Raw genomic sequence first — 27767 nt, forward strand, 5'->3', positions numbered from 1 at the left:
CTTGCTTAACTAAATCCTAGCACATTCATGCAATGGAATGTCCTGCCATTAAAAGTGATGAGGAGATCTGTGTTTTCTGAGAGAGGTATCTCTCACAGTGAAAAAAAGAATTTACAAGAAATTACAAAAGAACGTGCCTAACAGAATACAGTTTAAATACAGAGAGAAGAGAAGAGGAAGAGGGCAAGGTTATGAAAAATGAATGAATGCATGCATGATGAACAGATGAATGAATGAATGAATGAATGAATGAATGAATGATAAAAGCTATATGTTTCTACACAGCTTTGAGATGGGGTGATTTTTGCTTTCTCTCCATAAACAATCAGTTGGTAGAGGGTATTGAAGGGATTATGAGAGTGTTTTCCAGGGAGATTTAGCAAGATAGATTTAGACCAAAAGAAAATGTTATCCGTCAGTGACAATAGTGTGTATTTTAAATCAAAAGTGTTCAAATAGGGGCGCCTGAGTGACTTAGTCATTAAGCGTCTGCCTTCAGCTCAGGGCGTGATCCCAGAGTCCTGGGATCGAGCCCCACATCAGGCTCCTCCACTGGGAGCCTGCTTCTTCCTCTCCCACTCCCCCTGCTTGTGTTCCCTCTCTCACTGGCTGTCTCTGTCAAATAAATAAAATATTTAAACAAACAAACAAAAAAAAGTGCTCAAATAAAAGCAGAGGCCAGCGGCACCTGGGTAGCTCAGTGTGTTGAGTGCCTGGCTCTTGGGTTTCAGCTCAGTCATGATCTCAAGGTCCTGGGATCAAGGTCCGCATCAAGCCCTGCATTGAGCCCCACATTGGGCTTTGTGCTCAGTGGGGATTCTGCTTGAGGATTCCCTCCCTCTCCCTCTGCTCCTCCCTATACTCGCTCGCTCTCTCTCTAAAATAAATAAATCTTAAAAAAAAAATGCAGAGGCCAGAATTTTTATTTTAACCCAAACTGCTCAGAAAGTTCAGTCACACTTGGAAATAGCATTTATTAAGTTGTTCCCAAGATCTCCACGTAACTATGAGTTTCATGCTTTCTAAAACAATGTATTTCGTGGTGACACTGAGTGCCTGGAGGAGGCTGAGTGAGACAGAGAAATTAATTTAAATTTTCATTTCTGATGCTTTCTTCTCTTTTTCCTTTTTACCCACAGAACGTTTACACAGTCAGCTTCCCCAAGCCTGGTTTCGTAGAGCTTCCCCCTGTGCCAATTGACGTAGGGACAGAAATCAACCTGTCCTTCAGCACCAAGAACGAGTCTGGGATCATTCTCTTGGGAAGTGGAGGGACGCCACAACCTCGGAGAAAACGAAGGCAAACTGGACAGGTACCAGCATACATGGTTGACAGTGCACTTTCCCCAGCGCTTATATAAAACAGTTCTTTTATAAGGAGACTGGTGAGACATTTAGGTTTTCTAAATTACCTTTGTATTTTTGGTTTTGCATCATTTATTTCCACTTTCATCTTTTTTTAGGACAGTTATCTCCACGAGGATTTTCCTTGTTGGTCAGCTCTAGGTGACCAACTTGTATTTGCACCTGTATTTCATACGGGCTTAGCATATGGATGTTTAAAGAGAGAAAGCTTAAAATATATTCAAATTATAATAATCTTCTCTTGTCTCCAAGTCCAATTACTTACTGCATCTATAGATATCCTGCTAGGGTCCCTTAAATTCAAGTTTAAATTCCCTCTAGGATCAATTTCCCAGTCTATTGAAGTCTGACCCACACCACCCTCTCTGGACACAGAGAAGGCAGAGAATGGACCTGGGATAGGAGAAGGCAAATAGAGCCCAACCCACACAAGCATAGACAGTAGCCTATGCTCAGGTTCACTCGTGACATGAAGAGAAAGCCCACAGAGGGTCTGCATTATAAGGTGTGGACTTCAATTTTCATACCCCGTAGCCATTTTGTTTTGTTAAAAGCTATCTCTTAGGCGTCATAATTCTTTACTGTCTTGATATTCCTTCAGTGCTTTCAATCTTATGTTTTTAAATATATACATTATTCCATTTAATTTTGTTTTTTTCAGTGAAAGACTGCATAGGATTTATCTAGTCTGTCATTATCAAAGAGTAGAATGCTTTACAAATATGTCCCTAAATACACATGCGTCCTTATAAACCAGGTTGTGTTTTTTTGCGATTTTATGTGTTTTTAAAATCACATTTATCATTTAAAATTGAGTAGTCAGTAATATGGTTGACCCTTGAATAATATGGGAGTTACGGACACCAACCCCCCCCACCCCGTCACCAACTCAGTCAAAAATTCAAGTATAACTCTTGACCTCCCAGTGACTTAACCACAAATAGCCTACTATTGACTGGAAGCCTTACCCATAATATAATTACTCAATTAACACATATTTTAAATGTTATGCGTGTACATATATATATATATTATACGCTGTATTATACACTGTATTCTAAAAGTAAGCTTGAGAAAAGAAAATGTTATTAACAACATCATAAGAAAGAGAGATATATTTACAGTACCATACTGTATTTATCTAAAAAAAATCCACATATAAGTGGATCCACACAGTTCAAACCCATGTTATATCTAAAGTATTATATAATAAATCTTACTCTTCTCCCCAAAAAAAATAAAGACTAAAAAAAATTCAAAGATGTATAACCATGAGTAACTTGGGTTATCTCAGGAATACAAGAGTACTTTAATATCAGAAAATCTGAAAACTATATAATCATCTCAGTGGATGCTGAGAAACCATTTGGTGAAATTTAATACCCATTCCTGATTTAAAACAAATAAACAACCAACCCAACATAACACAGATGCATATTAGAAACTAAAGAGAAGTGAAAAAAAGATGTACTGCATATTGAATGATGCCATTTTTAAAGATTTCTAATACAAGTAACACTAAACAGGGACTCCTGGCTGGCTCAGCTGGTAGAGCATATGACTGTTAATCTCAGGGTTGTAAGTTTGAGCCCCACATTGGGGGTAGAGATTACTTAAAAATAAAATCTCTTAAAAAAGTAACACTAAATAACATATTGTTTACAGATATATATGTGAATTTTCAAAAATTTTTAAAAAGCAAGAGAATGATAAACATAAAATCCATGTTAATGGTTACCTCTGAGATGGTGAGGCTGGGGGTTGGTGTTGGGAGGAAACGCACAGGAGATGCAATGGGATTGTTTCTTAAATTGGGTGTAGTTTTACTGGTATTCATTCCATTGTACAGTTGTGAACATGGCTTCATTATTTACATGTATGTCTCTTATATTTGGAGGAATGTATCAAATAGTCATAATAAAAATATTCTTTAAAGAGGAGAGGGAGGAAAAAAGTGTTATTTTCTCTCATTTTTTAATGCACATAATAAGCACTGAATATGTGTAATGTTTAAATTTCCTTTTAAATTCCTCCTGTCTTAATCCTGAAAAGTAAAATCATTTTCTCACGATTATAAATGATGAGCTAGTTATAACAAAAGGACCGGATCAAACATTCTGAAGTAGATTTTCACTAAAGGATGTGTGTTTCCTAGGTCATTGTTGGATAATTAAGCACCACCTACTGGCTCCAAATTTTTCCTCTCAAGACTAAGTAAATGGACTTAAATCACCAGCTTTCAGGATTGTTCTTAAAATAGAACCTGTGCCCATTAAAACAATTAAAAAGAAAATAATAAGTACTTTAATGCAAACTAAATTGGAAATAATATGTTAATGTTTCAACATTTTAATGATAATAATAAATATTCATTTTTTAAAAATTTCATAGAAAGTGCTATTTGAAAGAGGAAACAATGTTAAATAGTTCATGTCTGTTGTAGAACCAACCTGGTCCCGTTGACATGTTTTCTTTTCCAAAGCTAACGTTTTGATGCCATAGAGTTATTAGTGATTCTGTTTTGCAAAAGGAATTTGTTACCTCAAACAATCAATCCAGCTGAGAAAATTTTAATTGAGTGAGTAGTTTGCAGTTGCCCCTTTGATGGATGGTGAGCACTAGTCCAGATCCTCTGCACCTTCTGTGTTGGACACACAGACCATTTAGTAACTCACTGGAGACATTACCATGCTTGGTGGAAACCGTCTCCACCACCTCAGGTGACACATGGAGGACCGAGTGATCACCGCACAGCAGGCGCCCTCACGCTCCACAAGGAAGGGAACACGTGTGGCATTGGCTTTGGAAACAAGGACTGCATTCAGGCTCCCTGGGGTTCACGATCTGATCTCAAAACCATACTGGTTGCTATAGTAACAGTAGCAAGAAGAAAGCAGTCATGTTTGTGGATGAAAGATTGTATTCCTTCTTTCTAAATGTGGGAGGCAGGTGACATGTTGGTGATAGCAATCTGGTCGACCAGCTCAGAGAGCAAACTGAAGTCTAACCGCTCAAAACGCCATGAGATTGGGAGTCAGATCTGATGTGCAGAAGCTAGCTGCCCACTTGTGAATACAAGGAAGACGGGTTTTACTGACACCCTTTGTTTCCTGATGGGTTCTGTGAGTTAGAGACCCCAGTGCCAGCACAGCTGCTAACCTTCAGTGCGGCACATTTGCTTTGCAGAGACTGCTGTATTGTGACATTTGCTTTCCACATCATCTAACAAGTGAAAACGGTCAATGATTAAAGAGCTATTTCTTGAGGTCTCAGGTAGGATCTCCGAGCCAAGGAATCTGCAGTTCTGTCTGGGAACCTCTAAGGCTATCACATTGAGGCCTCTCTTTAATCTTCCATGACCACTTCTCTTGCAGGCCTATTACGCGATATTCCTGAACAAAGGCCGTCTGGAAGTGCATCTCTCCATGGGGACACGAACAATGAGGAAAATTGTCGTCAAACCGGAGCCGAGTCTGTTTCACGACGGGAGAGAACATTCTGTTCATGTCGAGAGAACTAAAGGGTAACAGTAGCTCTAGAGAACTTGTCGTAACTAACGCCAGCTCCCCTGCTCACCTGACTCTCTGTCCAGACCTTTGCATGTGTGGCCATACGATGCGGTGCCAAACTCTCAAGTAGCCTCATTTTGTCTTCCTGACGTTTCATGCTTCGGGAACCTCACTTACCTTGGCCCCTAGGAATTCTCTTCACATTTTTATTCTGCGCAGTTCTCCACTCTCGCTTTGGAAGAACCGAATGCATCTTCTGAAGCTATAGATAAGACAAATCCCTCCTCCGCACCTCTCAGATATTCTCCTCTCGAATAAGGTATGCGCGCCGTGAAGCCCACGGAAGAGCTCAACTGGAACCAGCCGCGTTTGGCAGCTGCTCTTTCATTCAGGTTCCAAAGCAGCGATGGCAGCTGCTTAGAAACGTGTCACCGATGCGGAGTGTGGCAGCAGCTGCAGGACCTACTGAGAGCTGCTAAGGGCCTGCCTCTTCCCCGCATCCCCTCCCCTGCCCCAGGGGTGCAGGGGTCCCTGCAGAGGGAACAGAGCCCGAGGGAGAGACAGGGAAAAGGCCGCTGTCCCGCCATTAGTGCGGGGAGGCTGCGTCTCTGAGGATCCGAAAGAGCACTGGCTTGCCAGCCCTGAGCCACGAAATTGGCAGTAACCATGGTATAAACTGATCTCTCATTTCTCCAGAATGCTGGGGCACTTGATATTTCCTTTCTTGAGAAAGTCGCCTGTATTTCCATCAGAATATTGTATGACAATTCAGGTAATTAGTTTAGAGGGACAATTAAAGAAAAGGAAAACAGAAGCCCAGAGACTTCAGACCTCCAAGCCAGCAAGCCATTTAATTAGACGGAAGACATAGAAAAGACCTGGAAATCAAATGTGAGGAAAGCTCAAAACACAGAGGATATTTTTTAAAAACAACAGTAGGAACGTGGAGCAATAGTTCCAGTGAGCAGACGCTAGTCTATACAAACCTGTATTTTCTAATTACCCTTCAGTGTGAAAAACAGTTTAGATAAGTAGTGAGAGTGTTTTATCTTCTAAGTAAATGATAAAGCTTTCCTTTACTCATTTTTTTTTTATTATATAGAACATTAGGTTGTGGGCTGAATTGATACTAAGCGTTCTTGCAGAACGTCTACTCAGTGAGATGTTTAGAGACCATGATTAAGACAAATGAGGGATCGATATTTGGACAAACTAAGAACTTTTACTAACCTAATAGCCAGATATTGTGGTCATGGTCTCTGAGGAGGAAGGCAAACTGAATTTTCTCATTTGAGTCTTAGAGACCACCTTAAAATATTGTTTTTGCACGTCTTCCAGACTAGATTTCAGATCTTTGACAAACGTTAATCCTTGTCATGGTGGGAAGGACTTGTTAACGTCTTTAAGCTTCAGAGACTCTCAATAAACAAGTGCAGATTTGAGAAATACAGTTGACAAAAAAATCATCCAGAATGTTTTTTTTGCAGAGAAAGGATTCTGACGTTCCCCAGTGCATTACAGTGTTGCGCTAAGGCGTCCTTCTAACAGGTGTCTTCAGGAAGGGCATTTTATTATGCCAACTTCACAGCTGTTGGCCATTAATCCAACCTTTATTTGATTAAGTTCAGTGTATAGTACATCACTGAAAACTGGTCATTCAGTTAATTGGCCATATAAACAAACAGTTTTGCCATTTGCTCTTAATTAAAGGATAATGTATTGGACATATTAGTGGGTAGTCACAGAACTCTGTGGCAAAGCAGGAACACATTTGCTACCATAATGTCTCATTCAGCACTCAGAGGTCAAAACACAGTCATCACCCATCCTTTAAGCAAGTGCTTCAATTAACTGATTACCAGAGATAGCTAATGACCCTAAGAACTTCACCTACAAACATTTTTTAATGCTTCCTACCTATCCTGTGGCACGCTCTGTGTCAAATACTAGGCACTTTTAACACCCCCATCTGTGCTCGCCAACTATTTATTCTTACCCTTTTGTGTGACCTCAAAGATTGTATTATTTTATGTTGGTTATGATACTTTTGTTAATTTGGAAATACTTGCTTTCTCTCAACACTATTCAGATCATAAATGTCAATTATCACATCTTTTCCTAAAGCCCTGGATAAGATGGTAATTTTAGTACCACCTTACAAAATTATTGGATTTTTATCAAACTGAGAGGATAATTTTCAAGATTGTTCTTGCCCTATTCTCTCCCCCTCTGCCTCTCTCTCCCTCCTTCCTCCCCCACCCTCTCTCCTTATCTACCCCTTCCTCTGCAAAAATCTCACTATGTCACTTTGGTGGCTATTTCTGTGGTACTGCAGTGATCCCTGCCGTCTATGACTGTTTTGCCCTCTGACCCTTTTCCTGGACTCCACCGAAGTGGCCAGTAGCTCTGACTGGACAAAAGCATTAAACCCTAAGTGTCTGGAGTAGATGCATAGGCAAGGAGTTTTTTCCTATGTGAGAGCATTCTTCATATAGGTACAGAATTAGGCTGAAGCCCACAAAGTTAGATCAAATATTTCAGGAATAATCTGGGATTTCTAGAATGGGATCATGATTGGATTATGCAATGGACACTGCAACCCAGGTATTTTTTACTGTCCAGAATATATTCAATCAAAATAAAATTGCAGGGGCCCCTGCTCATTCAGTTAAGTATCCGAGTCTTGATTTCAGCTCAGGTCATGATCTCAAGGTCGTGAGATGGAGCCCCCTGTTGGACTCCATACTCAGTAGGAAGTTTGCTTAGGATTCTCTCTTTCCCTCTCCCTCTGCTCCTCCCCCTTTACACACTCAGGCACACGGACTCGTGTGTGTACGCTCTCTGTCAGTCTCTCTCACAATAAATAAATCTTTTTAAAAAAATAAAATTGCAGACTTTGTTCTTTATGTAAATTACAAATGTCAGGGCACCTACTTCTCTTAATACCTTCTTGCACATATATAACCCATTTGGCAGTCATTTGAAAACAAAAGCTTAGACCAGTATTCCAAACAAACAAGAGGCAGAATAGTAGTAATGAAATGTTTAATTATTAAACTCCAAGAATCAACTGTTGAACTTATAAGAAAATAAAACTAGTCATAATACTAATAGTAATGTTTATTATAGTGCTTTTGACATACAATAGGTCCTCAGTAAAGAATTACTTAAAAAAGAGGAAATACACCAGAATCATAATGGACATATTGGTAATGTTCCTCTTTACAAGAGAACTAAATAAATGATCTAGTTTGATGCTCCTAGAATGTAAAATAAAAGCAGGATTTATAGACTTCTAGCAATGCCCTTATTAAGTAATACAGCTTCAGTGCAATCCCTTCATTAATGTTTTCCATGGCTTAAAGTAGGTATTTTTATCCTCATTTTATACATGAATGAAGTGAGATTGAGCAAGATTAAATAACTAGCCCAGGTCACACAGTTAGTAAGCTTCTACACGAATACTTAATTCCAGTCTGTTCCTTCTGAAAGCTCATGCTCATTCTGTATCTCTACCCTGTGATCTAGTAAGAAAGGATCACTATAATGGTCCTTGGGGCAGAACCAGATCAGACAGTCTACATCAGAAACATGAGGGCCTCTGGCTCTTTAAAAACTCTAATCAAAGAGCAGATATTTGCTCTCCTTGGACAATCTTTAATAGTGGCTTAAACCCCTCACTAAAACTCTTAGGAACATTGCTATGTCATGTTAGTAACAGGTTGCTTTTAGCAAAAGGCAAAAAAAAAAAGTATGTGTGGGGGGCACTTCTCAGTGAGTCACATATGCCCAAAAGCGAGTGTTTTTCTAAAAGTATCAGAAAACCACCACCATTCTTAACAATACTTTTGAACCTCCTGATTTTTACCAACATACTCTTCCAGAGTTTGGTAAAAAACCAATATGCCATTTCCCCCCATGTTTCCTTTGAAAATAAATCCAACCTTCTCTCTCTATACCCTCTTGAACAATGACATTTTGAATACCAATGAAATCCATTTTTTTTTTTTATTCTCTTACATCTGAACTGTCTCAAAGTGGACTAGTTGCTCATGGCCATTTCAGATCATCTTTGCCCTGGTTTATTATTTCTAGTCCCACATGTGGTTTTTATTCTTTATAAAATCAAGTAAGATGACATTTTAGGACTGAGTTTTCCAATTAAGTACTTTGGTTTTCTCCCCAGATATGTAGTAAATTTTCAGTAATCCATTTGTAATCCTCAGGCTAGTGACTAATACTTACTAATAGCTCCCTGTTTGGGATTGAAATTCAAAACCTGCTTCGAGAACAAAAGAAAAAAATGCCTTTGGTCATTTTCCTCTTTGTCTCCCTTGATTCTTTGCCCCAGGATCCAAGGATTGTTGTGAATAAGTAGCATGAGATTCTCAATTAGTAGTGTGTGACTTATCTCTCATAAGCAAATTAGGGAAATTAATGAAACAGTCACTAAGGAAAATCACCCAAGGAACAATTAGCAAGATACTCTTGCCTGCTTTTTTATTCAAAAGCTAGCAGCTGAGGCACCCGGGTGGCTCAGTCAGTTAAGGGTCTGCCTTCATCTCAGGTCTGATCCCATCCTGGGATCAGCCCTGACTAGGTCTCTCCACTGAGCGGGAAGTCTGCTTCTCCCTCTCCCTCTGCGCCCTCCCCTGCTCGTGCTCTCTGGCGTGCTCTCCCTCTGTCTCTCATTCTCAAATAAATCTTAAAAAAGAAAAAAAAGAAAGAAAGCTAGCAGCTATGTTCTTTATAAAATGCCCTGTAAGTGTTTGCTGTTGAGTCCTGCAATCTAGACTCTCGGGAGCAGAGTTTGTCCCCCAGCAAGAAGATAATAGCTAGCACAAACCAAGAAATAAGGAACCAAACAACATGTGCCCCCATGCTGTGCTAAACCCACTGAGCCTTATACGATCAGACATAACCACACTATACAGAAGCCTCAGCTCTGCGGCTTCTGTGTGGGGCCGCTGTCGTCAACAGCACCGAAGGCTAGCGTTGCAGCCCCACCAGCACCTTCATTCAGTCAACTCTCAGGGCGAGCTAACGGGGGAGGCTGAGAGCCAAGATCCTGAGAAACAATATCTTAGCTTAGCGTCAAATTCCTAATGATCAAATGTTGGCTCCTGGAGGAAAGGGGGAGGGGTGGCAGGAAAGAGTCTGATTTTCCAACAATCCTGGTAGTTATGTGCTTAATACTGTTTCTTTTCACTGTTTTATCAGCATCTTTACTGTTCAAGTTGATGAAGACAGAAGGCATATGCAAAACCTGACCATAGAACAGGCGATCGAAGTTAAAAAGCTTTTCGTCGGGGGTGCCCCACCTGAATTTCAACCTCCCCCACTCAGAAATATTCCTCCTTTTGAAGGCTGTGTGTGGAACCTTGTTATAAACTCTGTGTAAGGACATCTGCTGGCTACTATTTTTTTTTTTTTTTGGTTTGAGGATCCCTCTACACTCCATCTAAAACCAAAGCGGGGTGGGGAGGAAAGGAAACAATGAAGAGCTTCTCACTAGATTTTTAAAAATTGCACTGATGACCTCTCAAAGGGGGAGAGAGACTTTAATCATAAGGAAGCAAGACAACGAAAAATCATAAAAAGTAATTAATTTTAATTCTATTCCACTAGCCCTATGGACTTTGCACAGCCTGTATCCTTCAAAAATGCAGACATTGGTCATTGTGCCCATCAGAAGCCCCGTGAGGATGACGATGGAGCAGTGCCAGCCGAAATAGTGACCCAGCCAGAGCCGGTCCCCACCCCCGCCTTCGCTACACCCACCCCAGTTGTGGCACATGTAAGTTCATATTCTATTGCTTTCGAATTTTCACCTGTATTTTTAGTTGTTTTCAGAGAGAAGATAATTCAGGATAGCTAGTATGCTCCACTTCTAGAATTAGAGGGTAATTGATCTATGAAAACCTGCCCTCCATACATTTTTCTTGGATTACTTTTATTTATATATCTGTTCTGCTTTAATTTTCTTCCTTATAGAATGGCACGTGTTTTCCGTTGAAAAGCTAGTGTAACACAGAAACGTCTACAGAATCCAAAATAAGATCCACCTATAATATCACCACCTGGAGGCAACCGTATCAATTTTCAGTCCCTTTTATTTGCATTTTAAATAGTAGATCTCATATCATGTATATCATTTGGTATTCGGTTTCTTTAAACTGGTAATACATAATTAAACATCATACAAATGTGTATGTCTGATTATGATGTGAGGGCTATGTCCAGGGACCCAGAGAGGGCCCCACAGGACCAGCCAAGAGGGTCCTTGGCTTCTCTCAGGATGGGAATCAAACATGAGCCAACAGGGAGTGAGAGCAGAGTTTACTGAAGGTATGGAGAGAGCAGATAACGATCGGAGCATCTGGGAGACTCGGAAAGGAAAGGAGTAGGAGTCTCGTTACTGAGAATTGTGGTCCAGTGTACATGCCCTCTCGGGCATCCAGGAACTGGTCAGAACAAAGACAAGGGCCCAAGTATTATTTCTTGGAGCCAGGGGGCCTTGGCGTCAAGATGTCTAGGCTGGTGGTATGGAATACACATGTGATAGCTTTGGTCATTCTCACCTACTCCTTCCTTCTGTGTTATCTATTCTAAAGAAATCATTAACTCCTTATCCCTTAAAAGGAGGACATACTCTGTTTGCATTCTGAGGCATGTGTAAAGTGGGGTGGGGGCACAGGTCCTAACAAGAAGAGAGGAGCAAAGGAGCAAAAAGCAGATTTTTATGGAGTCCTTCAGTTTCCCTATCTCAGTTACGTGTGTGTGTGTGTTTGACACGCAAAGAGACTCACAGAATATTTCACTGTATGGGAGATGATCATTCTATTGATTAGAACATGGGTTCCTGAGTAGACGGTCTGGGTTGCAACACCAAAACTCCAATCTACCATGAGTATGAATTTGGGAAAGCTACTTTGCCAGTCTATTCCTCAGTTTCCTCATTTGTACAATATTAATGACACATGAGTCTGAAAGTTAACAAGAGGACTTAAAAAAATGTTTATTCAATGCCTATTATGTACTAAACATTTAATAAATGGCATAGTTACTATATAGTAATGAACATAATGACTGTTTCTAAGTGCTTACTACATGCCAGCCACTGCCTAAACAATTTCCATTCAACACTGTATGTCGTTTTCATAATGGCTCTGTAAACAATATATCATCCCTGTCTTTAGCTGAGTTGATAAGAATTATCTAGCCTCAGTCACCCACCTACCGACGCAGACAGTAAATGGCAGGATAGAAATTTTAATCCAGTAGGTTGGAGTATACAGCCTGGCTCCTTATCACTGCAACTCTCTGTCTTTACAATTTATTCAGTTTTTTCCTCATTGTGGGCCATTTAGAGCACTTCTAGTTTTTCACTATTAGAAACTATATTCTGATGAGTTCCTTTCTATACCAAACTTCCTCGTTGTTTATTTTCTTAAAATAGATTCTTAGATGGATAGTTGTAAGATTAAATGATGAATATACCTAAGGTTCTCAAAACATATATCTGAATTGCTTTTTACAAAGGTTCCGTCAATTTACAGTCTCACTACCAATATATCCAAGAGGGTGGATCTCACTCTACTCGGAATAGCACATGCATCAGATTTATCATGCTTGCCAGTTGATGGGCGGAACATGCTGCCTTGAGCACAGATTTTGAAAACTCTTGAACATTTCATTTTCTTCCTTAGTTTTCATGATGAAACTGGTTGTTCTGTAAAGCAGTCTGCTCCTCGTCACTAGAAATACTTTGAGCTTATATCTTCTCCAACATTCCTTCCAGGATCTGAAAATAGCTAAGTCCTTACCCTTGTGGTGAGCACAGCATAACATATAGACTTGTCGTATCACTGTGGTACACCTGAAACTCACTGTATGTCAAGGATACTTCACTTAAAAAAGAAAAAGAAAAAAATAAAGTCTTTTCCCCCAGGGCAAATAGTCCATAATCTCAAGCATTCTTCATGTGACCCGATTTCTTCTTTTTTTTTTTAATTTTTTTAAAGATTTTATTTCTTTATTTGAGAGAGAGAGTGCAAGATCCTGAGCCTGAGCAGGGGGAGTGGCAGAGGGAGAGGGGGAGGCAGACTCCCTGCTGAGCAGGGAGCCCAATGCAGGACTCTGTTGGAGGACCCTGGGATCATGACTTGAGCCAAAGGCACACTTAACCAACTGAGCCACCCAGGCGCCCAATATTTTATTTTATTTTTTAAACTTTTTTTTCAGAGATTTTATTTTCATTTTATTTGAGAAAGAGAGAGACAGAGAGAGCATGAGTTGTTGGGGGTTAGGGGCAGAGGGAGAGGGAGAAGCAGACTCCCTGCTGAGTAGGGAGCCCAACATGGGGCTCGATCCCAGGACTCCGAGATCATGACCTGAGCTGAAGGCAGATACTTAACTGACTGAGCCACTCAGGTGCCCCCTCATGTGACCTAATTTCTAATTCCCATATTTCCACTGATCAATATTCTTAAGTTTGAAATATCCCTTTCAAAATGCAGCATCTAGAATAGACCATATTACTCAAAGTGCCCAGTTCAAGGGACAGCAGTACCTCTCGTTCCCTTGGTCTGTCCTCATATTTTACACCTGAGAATGTTTTAAACCAACGGATCTCGCTATTAGCTCATCATCAGGTCCCCTGTTCAGTCAACACAATCTTGAGGGCCTTTGTACCAGTCGAACTTCTCTTGAGTCAGGTGTCTCAGCCAGCCCATCTTGACTTGGTACAGTTTATTGCTGGTCCCCAGTGATCGCCTTTCTTTTCTAAGCACCCACACAAACTTTGTTTTATAGGGAGTCTCAAGCATATCCCTCTGTGGTTTCTCCAGTTCACACTTTTTCCCTTTTTCTGAAAATAAAGATACTTTCCCATCTGGGAGTGGAGATTTTAACTCATTTAAGTTTTCTTGTAACCTTCTGTTCTAATTCCAATTTCCATTTTCTCTCAGCAGTGTATGTTTTAACTTTTCTAAAACAGAGCATCCCACTTAGACAAGACAAAAGCAAAAGAGGAGTGGCAGTCCTGTGGGCTGGTGTACAAAGCCTCACAGAACATCAGAGCTGGGAGAGACCTTAGAGATTCTGACTCTTAATTTACACGTGGGAAAACAAAGCCCTAGAACATACCTCGTGGCCTGCGATCCCACACATTATTGATAGTTGGCACTAAAACCCAGATAGCTAAATTCCAACAGCTATCTCCCCTTCTCTTGCACATTACAATTATGTACACTATGTGGTCATAATTACATTTCTTAGAATTTCCATCCCTATTGAGTTATATTTTTACAGTTTCAGATCATGGAACTATACATATCTTTTAATTTGATTTCTTTCTCTTACATTTTCATTGTGTGCAGAAAAGTGTCTGCTGTTTAAAGGGGACTAAAAGTTAGAAGTTTGACAATTTATAACAAATGATCTGTTAAGAGCCTACTAAATGCAAAAATGAAAATGATATCATCATTGCTAGCAAGGGAGAGGCAGAGAGGCAGATCTGAGAAATCAGACATTCATATAAATGACAGAGTGAGCAAGTACGTGTGGAGGTCAGTTGGAACAAGTGTGGAGTGTGGGTTACATACACAACCCGCTAGCTTTCAAGATTGAAAATTGGAAACATGGCAGGGTGTCCCATTAAACTCCATCCAAACAAAATGATTAGTGATATCTGGAAGTGTAAAAACAGGTCTATAAAATGCAAATTTTAATATGTCATCACACTCTTGTACATAAAATCTTTCAGTTGAAGCAATACAAAATGATGACATACTTATGACATTATGTGAAGTGGAGAAAACAGGACATAAAACCATACATACTGCATAATCACATCTACATCAATAGATAGAAAAAAACATAAAAAAAAAACCCTTGCAAGAAATATATCAGATGCTAACAGCAGATGGATTATGGACTAGAGATGATTTTCATCATTTCATCATTAAAAAAAAAATATTCGTACATGTGTTTTGTTTTCATTACTTTCTTAAAAGGATAAATTGAAAGCAATGGCTTTCAACATTTATTCCTCTGGAACATCCCATTAGATAGCTGATTTCCGTGCTGGGGAAGGGCGATGTGGTGAGTGGCCCCCCTCAATTCCTCCACATTGGGGACCACTAAGGAAGCATACTGGGCCTTTACTCCAGTGATCCGGGAACTGGGCCTGCCTGTCCGCCCTGCCATAGCCCACCTACTTTTACTCAATGGACTCTGGCGGCTTACTTGTCCTCTCTAAATGGGTCATCACCCATTGAAAAAAAGTAGGATACTATCTACCTGCAAGGATTATCGTGAGGGAATAAATGATACACTGTATGCAGGCACCCAGCATATTGCCTGGCTCACAGTAACACCCTATCGCTCTTCTGTGGGAATAGTTGGCCTTTACGCTCTCAGGGGGAGGGCAAATGCCAGGAAAAAAAGGGGGTGAATATTCCATGTTTCAACAATTACAGACTCCAATAGGATATAGCTATTACAGCTCAAGTCTCACATCATATTCCATTCTCACCATCTTCTTCCCTTTTTTTAATCAGAATTTAGATTGTAGGAATATAGTTAAGAACGAAGACTTCCTGACATAGGAACTATCCTCTCTTCTCCGTTCCTTTCTTCTTCTCCTTTACACCATCACACCCCTCCCCGCCAACATCTTACACCACGAGGATGGCATTCACTAGACCCCAGCGCAGTTTCCGAGCATCCTAAGAAATCCCTGCCTGATGAAATGGATAATGTCAGTCCTATCATTAATACATGCCAGAACGTCATTGATCAGAGGGCACTGAATGTATATTATCTCATTTGATAGTATGGTAGCCCATCTTCCCTTCATGATTTTCTCTTATGCCTTGACCTATTTAGAGCTGGATTAAATATTTCTACATGCTGTATTTGTGGAGATTTCTCAGAGGGATAGTGGGGTGGGGTTAGAGAAGACTATAGACTCTGTGATTACCATCTGCAGGTATATACGGTGTTTATACCAATTCTTTATAACCAGCATGGCCCGTGTGAATTTGTATACAATGAACTGGCTGTATTTTTTTAATTGAAGCTTATTGGAAAGTTGAATTTTGAACCTTGAAATCTGAAATGTGAACACTAAGAAGAGTGATATAAATAGCCATGTAGAGTCCCTGTGTTGTTAAGGGCTTTGGAGAGTTGGGGGAAAGAAGTGGGCAGAGAAGGAAAGAATAGACCAAAAGAAAGCTATTTCTCTAGCAACTTTAATACTCCAACTTTAAAAGCTAAGTACAGTCCATGCCAAAGGATGAATCAGTTGGACACTGATATGTATTTAAAGGGAAAACACACATTTTCCATACTACAAGGAATCTCGATTCAGGCGTTTGTGTGTAAATATTACTGCAAATGCCCAATATTTACCAAAAGCACTCCTTTGCAGTGTGGTAACATAATTCACTTTCTCAATAAACAGCTTGAGTAGGGATTTTATATTTCGGAACATTAAAGTCGGTGCTGTAAAAAGTATCTTCCATTTAGTATTCATCTATAAAAAAGAGCATCACAAAGAAACATCCAACTTCTCAGATGTGATTTTAGCCCACATTTGGTAGAGGGATTACTGACTCATGAAAGAAGAAAATGATGCAGTTTTTATGATCATTAATCACTTGGTGCTTTCAAGAACAAAGATGCCAGTTTTGATCAATGCAATTTAAATCTCTGTTCACGCCAATCGGAATTCAAGGAACGCTTGTCTACCAATCACATGCTACCCTGAAGCCCATTAACTTATTTCCAAGTGTCAGCCAACAAGCAGCAGTTGGAAATGACCACTGCTTTATTCTGACCTGAGATGGAGTAACTGCGAGGTGAAGAAATTTTCACTGTTACCGATCTGCGGCATCACCGTTTGCCTAAGCGGGGCTTTAGGAAGCGTGGCTTCCTTCACAGTCCTCTCCAGCCACGCCACTGCTCTGGTCAGCACGCTCACTGCCATGTTCAGACTCCCCGCCCCCCAAGTCCTGTCTGCCCACAACTTGTCACCGCCAAGCAGAGACAAGCACTCTGTGTCCTCCAGATCACATTTTCCCTTATGCACTTGCAGTACTTTAAAGAGTCCCCACAAGGTGGCAGGATTGTAACATCTTGAGATTGATGAGCCTGTGATTTTTTTTTATTGTTGTTTTAATACATTTCAAAGGTGTTTCCAAAATAATACAGGTAAAGTATCATATCCATAAAGATGATGTCTTCCCTCAGGCTCACATTAGCATGAAGGAGGAATTTGTCTTGCAACCATCATTCTTTTTCAAAGCTTCCTTGGAGGGGCTCTTGGGTGGCTCGGTTGGTTAAGCGTCAGTCTCTTGATTTGGGCTCAGGTCCTGATCTCAGGGTGGTGAGATCTAGGCGTTCCCCCTCCCCGCCCCCTTCTTCAGGCTCCATGCTCAGCACAGAGTCTGCTTGTCCCTCTCCCTCCCCCTGCTTGCTCCCTCTCTCAAATACATAAATAAAATCTTTTTAAAAATTTAAAACACAAAAAGCCTCCTTGGAATTACCTCACTAGAAGACCCTTTCTGTTACCCCTCTTCCTTAGCTTAGATTCCTCTAGGAAGCAGGTTGCAAAGTAAGATCATCTTATTCCTGTGCAAAGCACGAGGAATTCCTTTTAAGACATTAGAGGGGGAAAAAAGATGCTTGAGCAGTGGGACGAGGAGTTGGACCCTCGGAGGGGTACCGGGGAATGGGGGGAAGTAGTCACAGGTAAACCACTGGGGTCTGTGCCCTCCTGTATGCGTCCCAAGTTAGGCCTGGTGTCAGACTCAGCCAGGGGAAGGTGAGGCAGCAACAGACAAGATCCAGTCCTCTTTGCCTTTAACCAAGTGAGAGGAGAGGGCTACACTTGCACCAAAAACATTACCAGAATACAGGCTGGAAAATAGTCTTCCCATTTAAATCCAGAAATACATACATTTAAAAATCTCCTCTACTAGCATTTCTCAGTCCTCTTCCACTGCCAATTTTGTAAAGGAAGTTTTATGGCAGAAATACCCATAATATCCATCCTGTTGCAGATTGATGATAGAAAACATCAGTTTGGGTGTCCTTAACATACAATGGGTTAAGCATATGGGTTTTAGACTGTGAGGTTACCTAGTAGAGTGACCCATTTGTTATCACTCTCTTCTACAACATTGGCCAGTGTGAGCACACGGTTTTATCAGCCACCACTTCCACCTGCTTCTCAAGGGCCGCCTGTTACAAAAGGGAAGTAGGAGCGCCCCCAGGAGGTGGTCTTCTTCCTCAGTTTCCAGTGGGCGTGTCATTTAGTGCTGCTTACAGGAACTCTCACCAAGTCCCGGTCCTTTTCTGGTCAGAAGTTTTCCTAAAATAACGTAAGCAGGGTCTTCTGCGTCTAGCAGATCTGACAGTATGGGACCGAAAACTGCTGATCAGCTCGGGACCAGTGTTGGAAATCTCTGTCTGTTCTGGCAGCAAGCAAGCATCTTGTGGGGTTTGGGCCTCGATGCCCAAAATATATAAAGACAAAAGCTCTCCAATGACTTACAGCTACTACCAATAAAATACCTCATCTTTACAATTACCACTTGGATCATTTTAAAAATTATATTAGAAACGTTATATTAATATGTAGTAACGAGACGAGTGACCACAATGATTAACAATGACAGCCTGCTGGGGGTTTTCTTTTCGGCCACACATCATGGTTCCCTAATTCCTCAGCATCCGTTGACCTTTCTCTGTTCCCAGTTTTCAGAGCTGATGGGTTAGAGATGTTTTAGCCAAATTTTGCCCCTGATGGACTCACAGCAGGTAGGATTCTCTTAGAGATTTCAGAGGAGGACTGCAGGCTACTAATGTTTGGGGCAGTGGGCCTCCGTACAGGAAATAGGCTGAGAGGTTGATAAATGATCCCAGTTCTATTCATAGCGTCATTGCAGGCTGAGACATTAAGCTACCAAAGCCTTTCCATTTGGGCTCTTTTTACAGGCAGTGTAATAAGAAAGGGGACCACATGTTGATTCCAAGAGAGGCCATTCAGCTGTGTGAATAAATAGCATTTTCCTGTTCTACCCACTGGGTTTTTGCATATCTGTATGAATTTCTGCTACAGTCTGCTCTTTGTAACTGACCATCTCCTGGGAAGCAAGAAGGGAAATACTTCCATGAAGACCAATTTTATAGCATTTCAAACACTTAAAGCCTTTTACCTGCTGTGGCAGAGTGCTGCATTCGACTAAGCTCAAGAGAAAAGAGAGCAAGGCTTTTCCTCATCAAGTAAGAATGTCCTGTGCACTGATGATTCATCTCATCTTCTGTTTGAGAAGAACATTCTGCATCAAAAGCCTGCCTTGGGCTGTTTGAGAACCTCTGCTAAGTCAGCGCTCACTGGGGCAGTGGCCCATCCAGAGCTGTTAAGTGCAGATCTTAAAAACAGATGTGTTGTTTGAGCGTGTGGCAGGTTATTTATTTTCTCGTGTACTGCGTGTTCTCAAAGACGGCCGAGGCAGCCTGTACTTCAAGCTTTTTTGTGAAAATAGAGAACAGAGAAAGGAATGATGACTTCAGTAATTTGAGGAGCCCTGATTATCTACTGAGCTAAGGGTTATGCTGGCCAGATACGGTCCACCCAACCAGGACTGACTGAATCATTGGCAGGGCCTGGGGCAAAATGAAATCGGGGCCCCTTTTTCCAAAAAGTATTAAGAAACTCGAGATGGTGACAGCAGAGCATTAAACCAAGCAAGCCAGCCCTCCGCTGAGCTCTCCCTCCTAAGAACCCCAGGAAGTGGATCTTTGAACAGTGACAGTTGAAATGGTAGTTGGTGGGTTACATTAAAAATGTACAGGGTTGCCTAGCAACCGACTCTGGGCCTGAATGGCCTGACTTGCAAGTTTAGATAGACCATCTTGAAAGTCTAAATTCATGGAAGCCTTCTAGTAGACTGATGATTTTCAAGAAAAAGTAATATAGTGGGAGACAGAAACGGGGAGGACGAGAAGGAACACATTTTTCTACTCTTAGAACTTGGTGGCTAGCTTGTCATTTTCCCCATCCCATCTTCGAAGACTGTAACTCTTCGTCAGTAAAGTAAACGTGAAAAGGAAAGTCCAGTTTTCTCAGAAACATCCACAGTTTTTTTCCTTAGAGGGTAATGAAAACATGAATTGATCAATAAATATTTTTGAGCACATCGATCTGGCAATTCAAGGGTGCAGGGTAAGAAAACGGATTCCCACTCACTGAACATTTCATAGGAAGTGCCTACGACATAGTTGAGTACAGAGATAAGAGACTGTTTCTCTTTTTAAGGAGCTTCACTAAGATTACACAAGAACATTAAGCGAAAATAGAAGAAACAATTAGATAACAGGATTAAATTTTTAAGGAGCAGAGTCCATAATCTCTTCTTTCTCTCCTGGGTAATTTTGCAGGGTCCTTGTGCGGCAGAATCAGCACCAGCTCTCTTGATAGGGAGCAAGCAGTTCGGGCTTTCGAGAAACAGCCACATTGCAATTGCGTTTGATGACACCAAAGTGAAAAACCGGTGTGTATTATTCTGAGATATTGGAAAAGAACTGCTAAGTGAAAGTACTGAGTACGTGCACTTATTCAGGTTTTAATCAGCTACGTTTATTCATTAACGCGGTAAGCGTTTTAATTCACGGAGTACAATAGAGAACCAAACTCTATCGGCCTGAGCCTGAGGAGCTTAGTTTGGAAATGAGCAGGAAAAGTGGATGTGGAAATCACCCGGATAGTCCTCATCTCCGAGAAGGTTGTACTGTCCTTTATGAAAGTTCACCCATGATCAGGGGCAACGTAATGTCAGAATAAGAATCTTTTGTTTTTCTGTTTTATTTTTTTAAAGATTTTATTTATTTATTTGACAGAGATAGAGACAGCCAGCGAGAGAGGGAACACAAGCAGGGGAATGGGAGAGGAAGAAGCAGGCTCATAGCAGAGGAGCCTGATGTGGGGCTCTATCCCATAACGCCGAAGGCAGACGCCTAACCGCTGTGCCACCCAGGAGCCCCTGTTTTTCTGTTTTATTTTGCATGCTTTCATTTCACAGTCTCACCATTGAGTTCGAAGTGCGAACGGAAGCTGACTCCGGCCTGCTTTTTTACATGGCCCGCATCAATCACGCTGACTTTGCTACCGTGCAGCTGAGAAATGGATTGCCCTATTTCAGTTATGACTTGGGAAGTGGTGACACCATCACCATGATCCCCATCAAAATCAACGACGGTCAGTGGCACAAGGTAATAGTCCGTGGGAGGCTGGCAGTGTCCTCTGAGGGGGAGGCTAGTGGCAGCCGCTGGCATTCCCCCGGTGCGGGTACAGTTTTGCCAGTGCAGATCCTGCCTCTGCATGTGGCGGAGGCTAAAAATAAAGCCAGGGGCACAGACAAGTGCCCAGCGTTGGGAAATGTAATCGGACCTGGATGGGTTTATGTTTGATCTCTCACATGCTTCATCATGGGACCACAAGATGCCACCATGGCTGTACAGCTGTGGTTCCCAAACATCTGTCCACAAACTGGGGCCAGGCAGTTGAAGATGTTTTTGCTACTCTCGGTGAGAAATGTGGGACGATGGAGCATGTTAATCCTAAAGCTGGAGGTATTCAATGTAAGGGAGTAGTATTTATTCTGAGATTATATTTTCTTCCTTTTAAGGTGCAAAAATGGCCTTTTATGACATAATATTTGATAAACTTAAAAACTGGTAAACTAAAACGGGTCCTAACACTTGCCCTCCCCTCCCCCTATCATACCCCGTACTGGTCTGTGAAAACCGAGAGTCTGGGAATCTGCTAGATCATGTGTAAAGGGCTCTAGGGTTGCATTTGCACCGATAGCCATTTGGAAAAACTTTTAAAATATTGGCTTATACCCAGAAACTGGTACTATTATGGGCACAGAAGGCTCACCCGCCAGCTTACTGTCCTCTTTGGTGCGAATGCAAACAGATAATATACTGCCTGATTAAAATGAAAACTCAGAATTTGTTTCTGCACCTGTGATAGCCTATCCAGTAAAGCTTCCCTCAGTAGACCAATAAAACGTTTAATTTTGAGAGTGTGGTATTATTAGTGGTGGATTTTATACATTAACATACTGTGCCTTGGCATATTCTACAGAAAGTCAGAGAACGTGAAAAAATACGATGAAAATGCAAAGTCAATCATCTTGTTATCTTAGAAATAAGAAATGGAATCTTCCTTTTTGCCTGGGAGCTTATGAGTAGCAAATACGGATCTTCATGGAGGAGCTCTCATAGAGCTCATTCTCCTCTATGGCTAATAGAATAAACATGACACTTGAAAAACGGACATATTGTTGGTCCACAATGAGTCTGGGATTAAGAAAGAAAGATTAAGCAGCCAAGTTAAGGAAGGATTTATTTTTGAAGAGTTGTTAACAGTTGCTTCCCAAACCAGAGTAGATGAGTGTCACGTGAGGTCTTAATTTTTTGAATCCTGACGTAGATTCGTTTTAACCCATCGTTGTACTCCAGTATTAGACAGGGTCACCCGTTCCTTTTCCTATACTCAGACTCAAGTTTTTTATGCCCAAGTCAGTCTTGACACCACTGATTTCACCCTGCCCCCGCAGAGTTACCCCCTGTAATTTCAGCATCGTCTTCCTCCCTCCATTTGTACTAATCAGCTGCCGTGGAAACGGCTGTGCAGTCTTGATGCGCTGCCCTTCCTTCCATTCTGTGTGCGAAGTGCCTGTTAGGCAGAGGGATGTAGCATATCTGAAATTGTGTGGGGGAGACCAAGCTTAGCTCAAACGAATGCATGTTTGAAACCAGACATGAATTTTGCAGCCTACTTAATTCATGACAGGGCTCTCAGTGGCCAGGTTCCTGACAACATGCGTGCCTCTTGATACATGTGCTCCCTTGGCAACCTGTAGAAAAGCCTTTAATCTAAAACTCACCCAGGATGATTTTGTACCCTTTCGGAGATGGTAGTCATGGAAAAGACAGTGTGGGATAACCTGTAAAAATTGGTTTAAGTTCAATTTATGGGTTTCACACATATTAGTCACTTCGTAAATTCTTTCATTTTTTCCTGATGAATATCCAGAAAGTTCTTACATCTTACACTCTGCATATTTGAATCTGTGATTGGCTTTAATGACTCCTCTTTTTTTTATAGATTAAGATTATGCGAATTAAGCAAGAAGGAATTATTTATGTAGATGATGCCTCCAACAGAACCATCAGTCCCAAGAAGGCGGATATCCTGGATGTTGTGGGAATGCTGTATGTTGGTGGGCTACCCATCAACTACACTACCCGAAGAATTGGTCCAGTAAGGGTCTAATTTGTGTGTGTGTGTGTGTGTGTGTGTGTGTGTGTGTGTGGTTTAAATAACTGCCTGAGTCATGTACGTATGTTGAATTATTAGGTCATATCGGCCCCTGACCACTTAAAGGTGAATAGGAAATCATCTTTTCTGAGAAGTGACAGGTTTTCTAGACAGATTTGACTAGGAAAGGTAATATTACCAGAGTGTGGACCCTGGAGCCAGACTTCCTAGGTTTGAATACCTCCTTAACTAGCTGTGTGGTCTGGAGCAAGTTACTTAGTCTGCCTTTGACAAAGTTCCCTCTTTTGTAAAATAGGACAAAATACCAAACAAACAACATTAAGGATTAAATGAGGTAATATATTGAAAGTGCTTGGAAGAGCACTAAGCATATAGAATGTACTAGAAAACAAGGAAGAGAATGTTGATGGTATTGTTTCAGGACTAGAGATTTCAGAAATATCGAGAGATGCAGTATTTAAATGACCATTGTCCAGAGATGCACTACAGTATTTAGAGTACAATACAGGATTCAAAATTTAAAGTCCTCACAATTTTATAAACCAGTGTTCACAAAATAATATTTTGTCAGACCGTGTGTCCTGTTTCCTTTGGAAAGCATGATTTTAAGAAATACAGGGGATCAGTGTTTTTAGAGAATGAATTACAAAGAAATGTATTACATTTCTATACTCAGAACATGTGATAATGAGGAGCTGTTCTTCATCAAAGACAACTGTTCATCATAGTTGTAATTCTCAGCATTTGGCTCCCCTCGTGAGATCAGGAGTATGTTCCTTTCATGGCTATTGGATATGCTACCTAGGCCTATCCAAATGAGAGTCTCTGGAGAGTGGCAAGAGTGATTAACATGTGTTCCTAAAACCAGATGAAATATAGTGGAGCAGAGTATGATTGAATTATTTTTATGGTCCCTAAACTCTAAATGCTTCATGCAAACTTTCAAGTTCTAAGTGTATGTGCATTTTCTTAGGAAAGAGTTCACTGCTTTCATTAGATTTTCATAAGGAAGAAGCCCTAAGCCAAACTTAATGATCTTTTCAAATAGAATTTGAAATTAGATTATGACAAAATGTATATATAGTAAGGTTACTAGACTATTAATAGAATCATAAGGGGCTAATTAAATTAAAAATTTGTTTAATTGTATAGTTGACACGCAATGTTACATTAGTTTCAGGTTATACATGTAATTTGACAAATTCAAGTGTAGCACCATCTGTCACTATACAAGGCTATTACAATATCATTGACTATATTCCCTATGCGCGGTACCTTTTATTCCCATGACTTATTCATTCCATATCTGGAAGTCTGTACTTCCCACTCTTCTTCACCCATTTTGCCCATCCCCCAGCCTCCACCCCTCTGGCAACCATCAGTTTGTTGTCTGTAATTACAGGTCTCTTTCTGCTTTTTCTTTGTTCATTCACTCGTTGGGGTTTTTTTTTTTTTTTAGCTTTTACATATAAGTGAAATCATATAGTATTTTCATTTATATTATACCCTCTGGGTCCATCCATGTTGTCACAAATGGCGAGATCTCATTCTTTTTTATGGCTCAATAATATTCCATTGTATATACCTACTGTCTTTTTTATCCATTCATCTATAATAGATACTTAGTTTGCTTCCCTGTCTTGGCAGTTGTAAATAATTCCACAATAACATAGAGGAACATATATCTTTTCAAATTAGTGTTTTCATTTTCTTTGGGTAAATACCCAGTAGTGGAATTACTGGATCATATGGTAGTTCTATTTTTAATTTTTTTGAGGAACGTCCATACTGTTTTCCACAGTGGCTGTATCAACTTACACTCCTGCCAATAGTGGACAAGGGTTCCCTTTTCTCCACCTCCTTACAGAAACTTGTTATTTCTTTCTTTTTGATTCTAGCCTCTCTGAGAGTGTAAGAGGATATCTCATTGTGGTTTTGATTTATATTTCTCTAATGATTAATGATGTTCAACATCTTTTCATGTGTGTATTGGCCATCTGTATGTCTTCTTTGGAAGAATATCTATTCCTATCATCTGACCATTTTTAATTGGGTTATTTTTGGTGTTGAGTTGTATAAATTCTTGATACATTTTGGATATAAACCCCTTATTGGATAGGTCATTAACAAATATCTTCTCCCATTCAGTAGGTTGTCTTGTCATTTTCTTGATGGTTTCCTTTGCTCTGCAAAAGCTTTTTATTTTGGTGTAGTCCCAATAGTTTATTTTTGCTTTTGTTTCCCTTCCTGAGGGAAGCATCTAGAAAAATATTGCAATGGCTGATGTCAGAGAAATTACTACCTGTGCTTTCTTCTAGGAGTTATATGGTTTCAGATCTCACATTTAGGTCTTTAATCCATTTTGAGTTTATTCATGTGTATAGTGTTAAGAAAGTGGTCCAGTTTCATTCTTTTACATGTAGCTGTCCAGCTTTCCCAGCACCCTTTATTAAGAGACAGTCTTTTTCCCTATTGTATATTCTTACATCGTTTGTTGTAGATTCAATGACCATGTAAGTGTGGGATTATTTCTGGGATCTCTATTCTTTTCCATTGAAGTGTGTGTCTATTTTTGTGCCAGTATCATACTGTTTTGATTACTAAAGCTTTGTAGTATCCTTGAAATCTAGAATTGCGGTACCTCCAGCTTTGTTCTTCCTTCTTAAGAATGCTTTGGCTATTTGGAATCTTTAGTGGTCCCATACACCCATACAGTAAATGTGAGTACTGTTTGTCCTAGTTTTGTGAAAAATGCTCTGGTATTTTGACAGGGATTGCCCTGAATCTGTAGGTTGCTTTAACAATATCTTAATAACTATATTAATTATTCAGTCCATGAGCATGGAATATCTTTCCGTTTGTGTCATCTTCAGTTTCCTTCATCAGCGCCTTACAGTTTTTAGAGTGCAGTTCTTTTACCTCCTCAGTTAAGTTTATTTCTAGGTATTTTATTCTTTTTGGTGTAGTTGTAAATGGAATCGTTGTCTAAATTCTCTTTATGCTACTTTTTTATTATATAGAAATGCAATCAATCTCTGGGTATTAATTTTATATCCTGTAATTTTACTAAACTCTTCTAATAATTTTTTGGTGGAGTCTTTAAGGTTTTTCTATGTGTGGTATCTGATTTGCAAGTAGTGACAATTTAACAGTTTAACTTCTTCCTTACCAATTTGGACACCTTTTATTTCTTGTCTGATTGCTGTGGCTAGGATTTTCAGTACTATGCTGAATAAAAGTGTTAAGAGTGGACATCCTGGTCTTATTCCTGATCTAAGAGAAAAGCTCTCAGTTTTTCACCATTGTGTATAATGTTAGTTCTTGGTTTTTCATACCTGGCCTTTATTATGTTGAGGTATATTCCCTCTAAATTCACCTTGTTAAGAGTTTTTATTAACAGTTGTTAAATTTTATCAAATGTTTTTTCTGCATCATTGAGAGAATATTTTTATTCTCTATTGTGTTAAATGTAGTATATGTTGGGGGGCGCCTGGGGGGAGCAGTTGTTAAGAGTCTGCCTTCAGCTCAGGGCATGATCCTGGCGTTCTGGGATCAAGCCCCACATCAGGCTCCTCTGCTAGGAACCTGCTTCTTCCTTTCCCACTCCCCCTGCCTGTGTTCCCTCTCTCGCTGGCTGTCTCTCTCTGTCAAATAAAGAAAAATAAAAATTAAAAAAAAAATTAAAAATTTTTAAAAATGTAGTATATGTTGAATTTTGAATGTTGAACCGTTCTTGCATCCCCAGAATAAGTCCTACTTGATTGTATTTTTAATATATTGTGGAATATGGTTTGTTAATATTTTGTTGAGGATTTTTTGCTTTTATGTTCATCAGAGATATTGGCCTGTAGTTCTCTGGTTTTTTTGTTTGTTTGTTTTGTGGTATCTTTGGTTTAGGTGTCAAGGTAACGCTGGCCTCCTAGAATGTATTTGAAAACTTTCCCTCCTCTTCTACAGAAGAATAGGTATTAACTCTTTAAATGTTTGGTAGAATTCACCTGTGAAGCCACCTGGTCTAAGACTTTGTTGGTAGTTGTTGATTACACATTCAATTTTGTTACTAGCAATTGGTCTCTCCATTTCTTCTTAATTCAGTTTTGGAAGATTGTCCAGTTTGTTGGCATATAATTTTTCGTAGTAGTCTCTTATAATCCTTTGTATTTCTGTGGTATCCGTTCTCTTCATTTCTGATTTTATTTGGGTGCTCTTTTTTTCATGATGAGTCCAGCTTAAGGTTTATCAGTTTTGTTTATCTTTTCAAAGAACCAGCTCTTGGTTTCATTGATCTTTTCTATTGTTTTGTCTCTTTCATTTATTTCTTTCTGCTCAGATCATTATTATTTACTTTCTTCTATTCACATTTGTTCTTATTCCTTTTCTAGTTCCTTGATGTGTAAGGTTAGATTGTTTACTTGAGGTAGGCCTGTAAGTTGGTGTAAGTTTCCCTCGTAGAACTGATTTCGCTGTGTGCATTTTCATTTTCATTTCTTCAGTGACCCGTTGGTTCAGTAGCATGCTGTTTAGCTTCCACA

General features: G+C 40.1%; 1 protein-coding gene across 5 annotated transcripts in view; it reads left to right on the forward strand.

Moving 5' to 3' along the window:
- The window catches only part of LAMA2 (laminin subunit alpha 2), a 610905-nt gene that overhangs the window by 568244 nt on the left and 14894 nt on the right, over positions 1-27767 (forward strand). For all 5 annotated transcript variants that reach the window (XM_034669120.1, XM_034669119.1, XM_034669121.1 and 2 more), the window contains 7 exons: positions 1140-1313; positions 4740-4888; positions 10095-10271; positions 10503-10671; positions 20325-20437; positions 20966-21155; positions 23062-23217. In XM_034669120.1, coding sequence (XP_034525011.1) covers positions 1140-1313; positions 4740-4888; positions 10095-10271; positions 10503-10671; positions 20325-20437; positions 20966-21155; positions 23062-23217 — 1128 coding nt within the window. The remainder of the gene's footprint in view (positions 1-1139; positions 1314-4739; positions 4889-10094; positions 10272-10502; positions 10672-20324; positions 20438-20965; positions 21156-23061; positions 23218-27767) is intronic.

This window comes from Ailuropoda melanoleuca, chromosome 10, assembly GCF_002007445.2.
Source record: "Ailuropoda melanoleuca isolate Jingjing chromosome 10, ASM200744v2, whole genome shotgun sequence".
Classification (NCBI taxonomy): domain Eukaryota; kingdom Metazoa; phylum Chordata; class Mammalia; order Carnivora; family Ursidae; genus Ailuropoda; species Ailuropoda melanoleuca.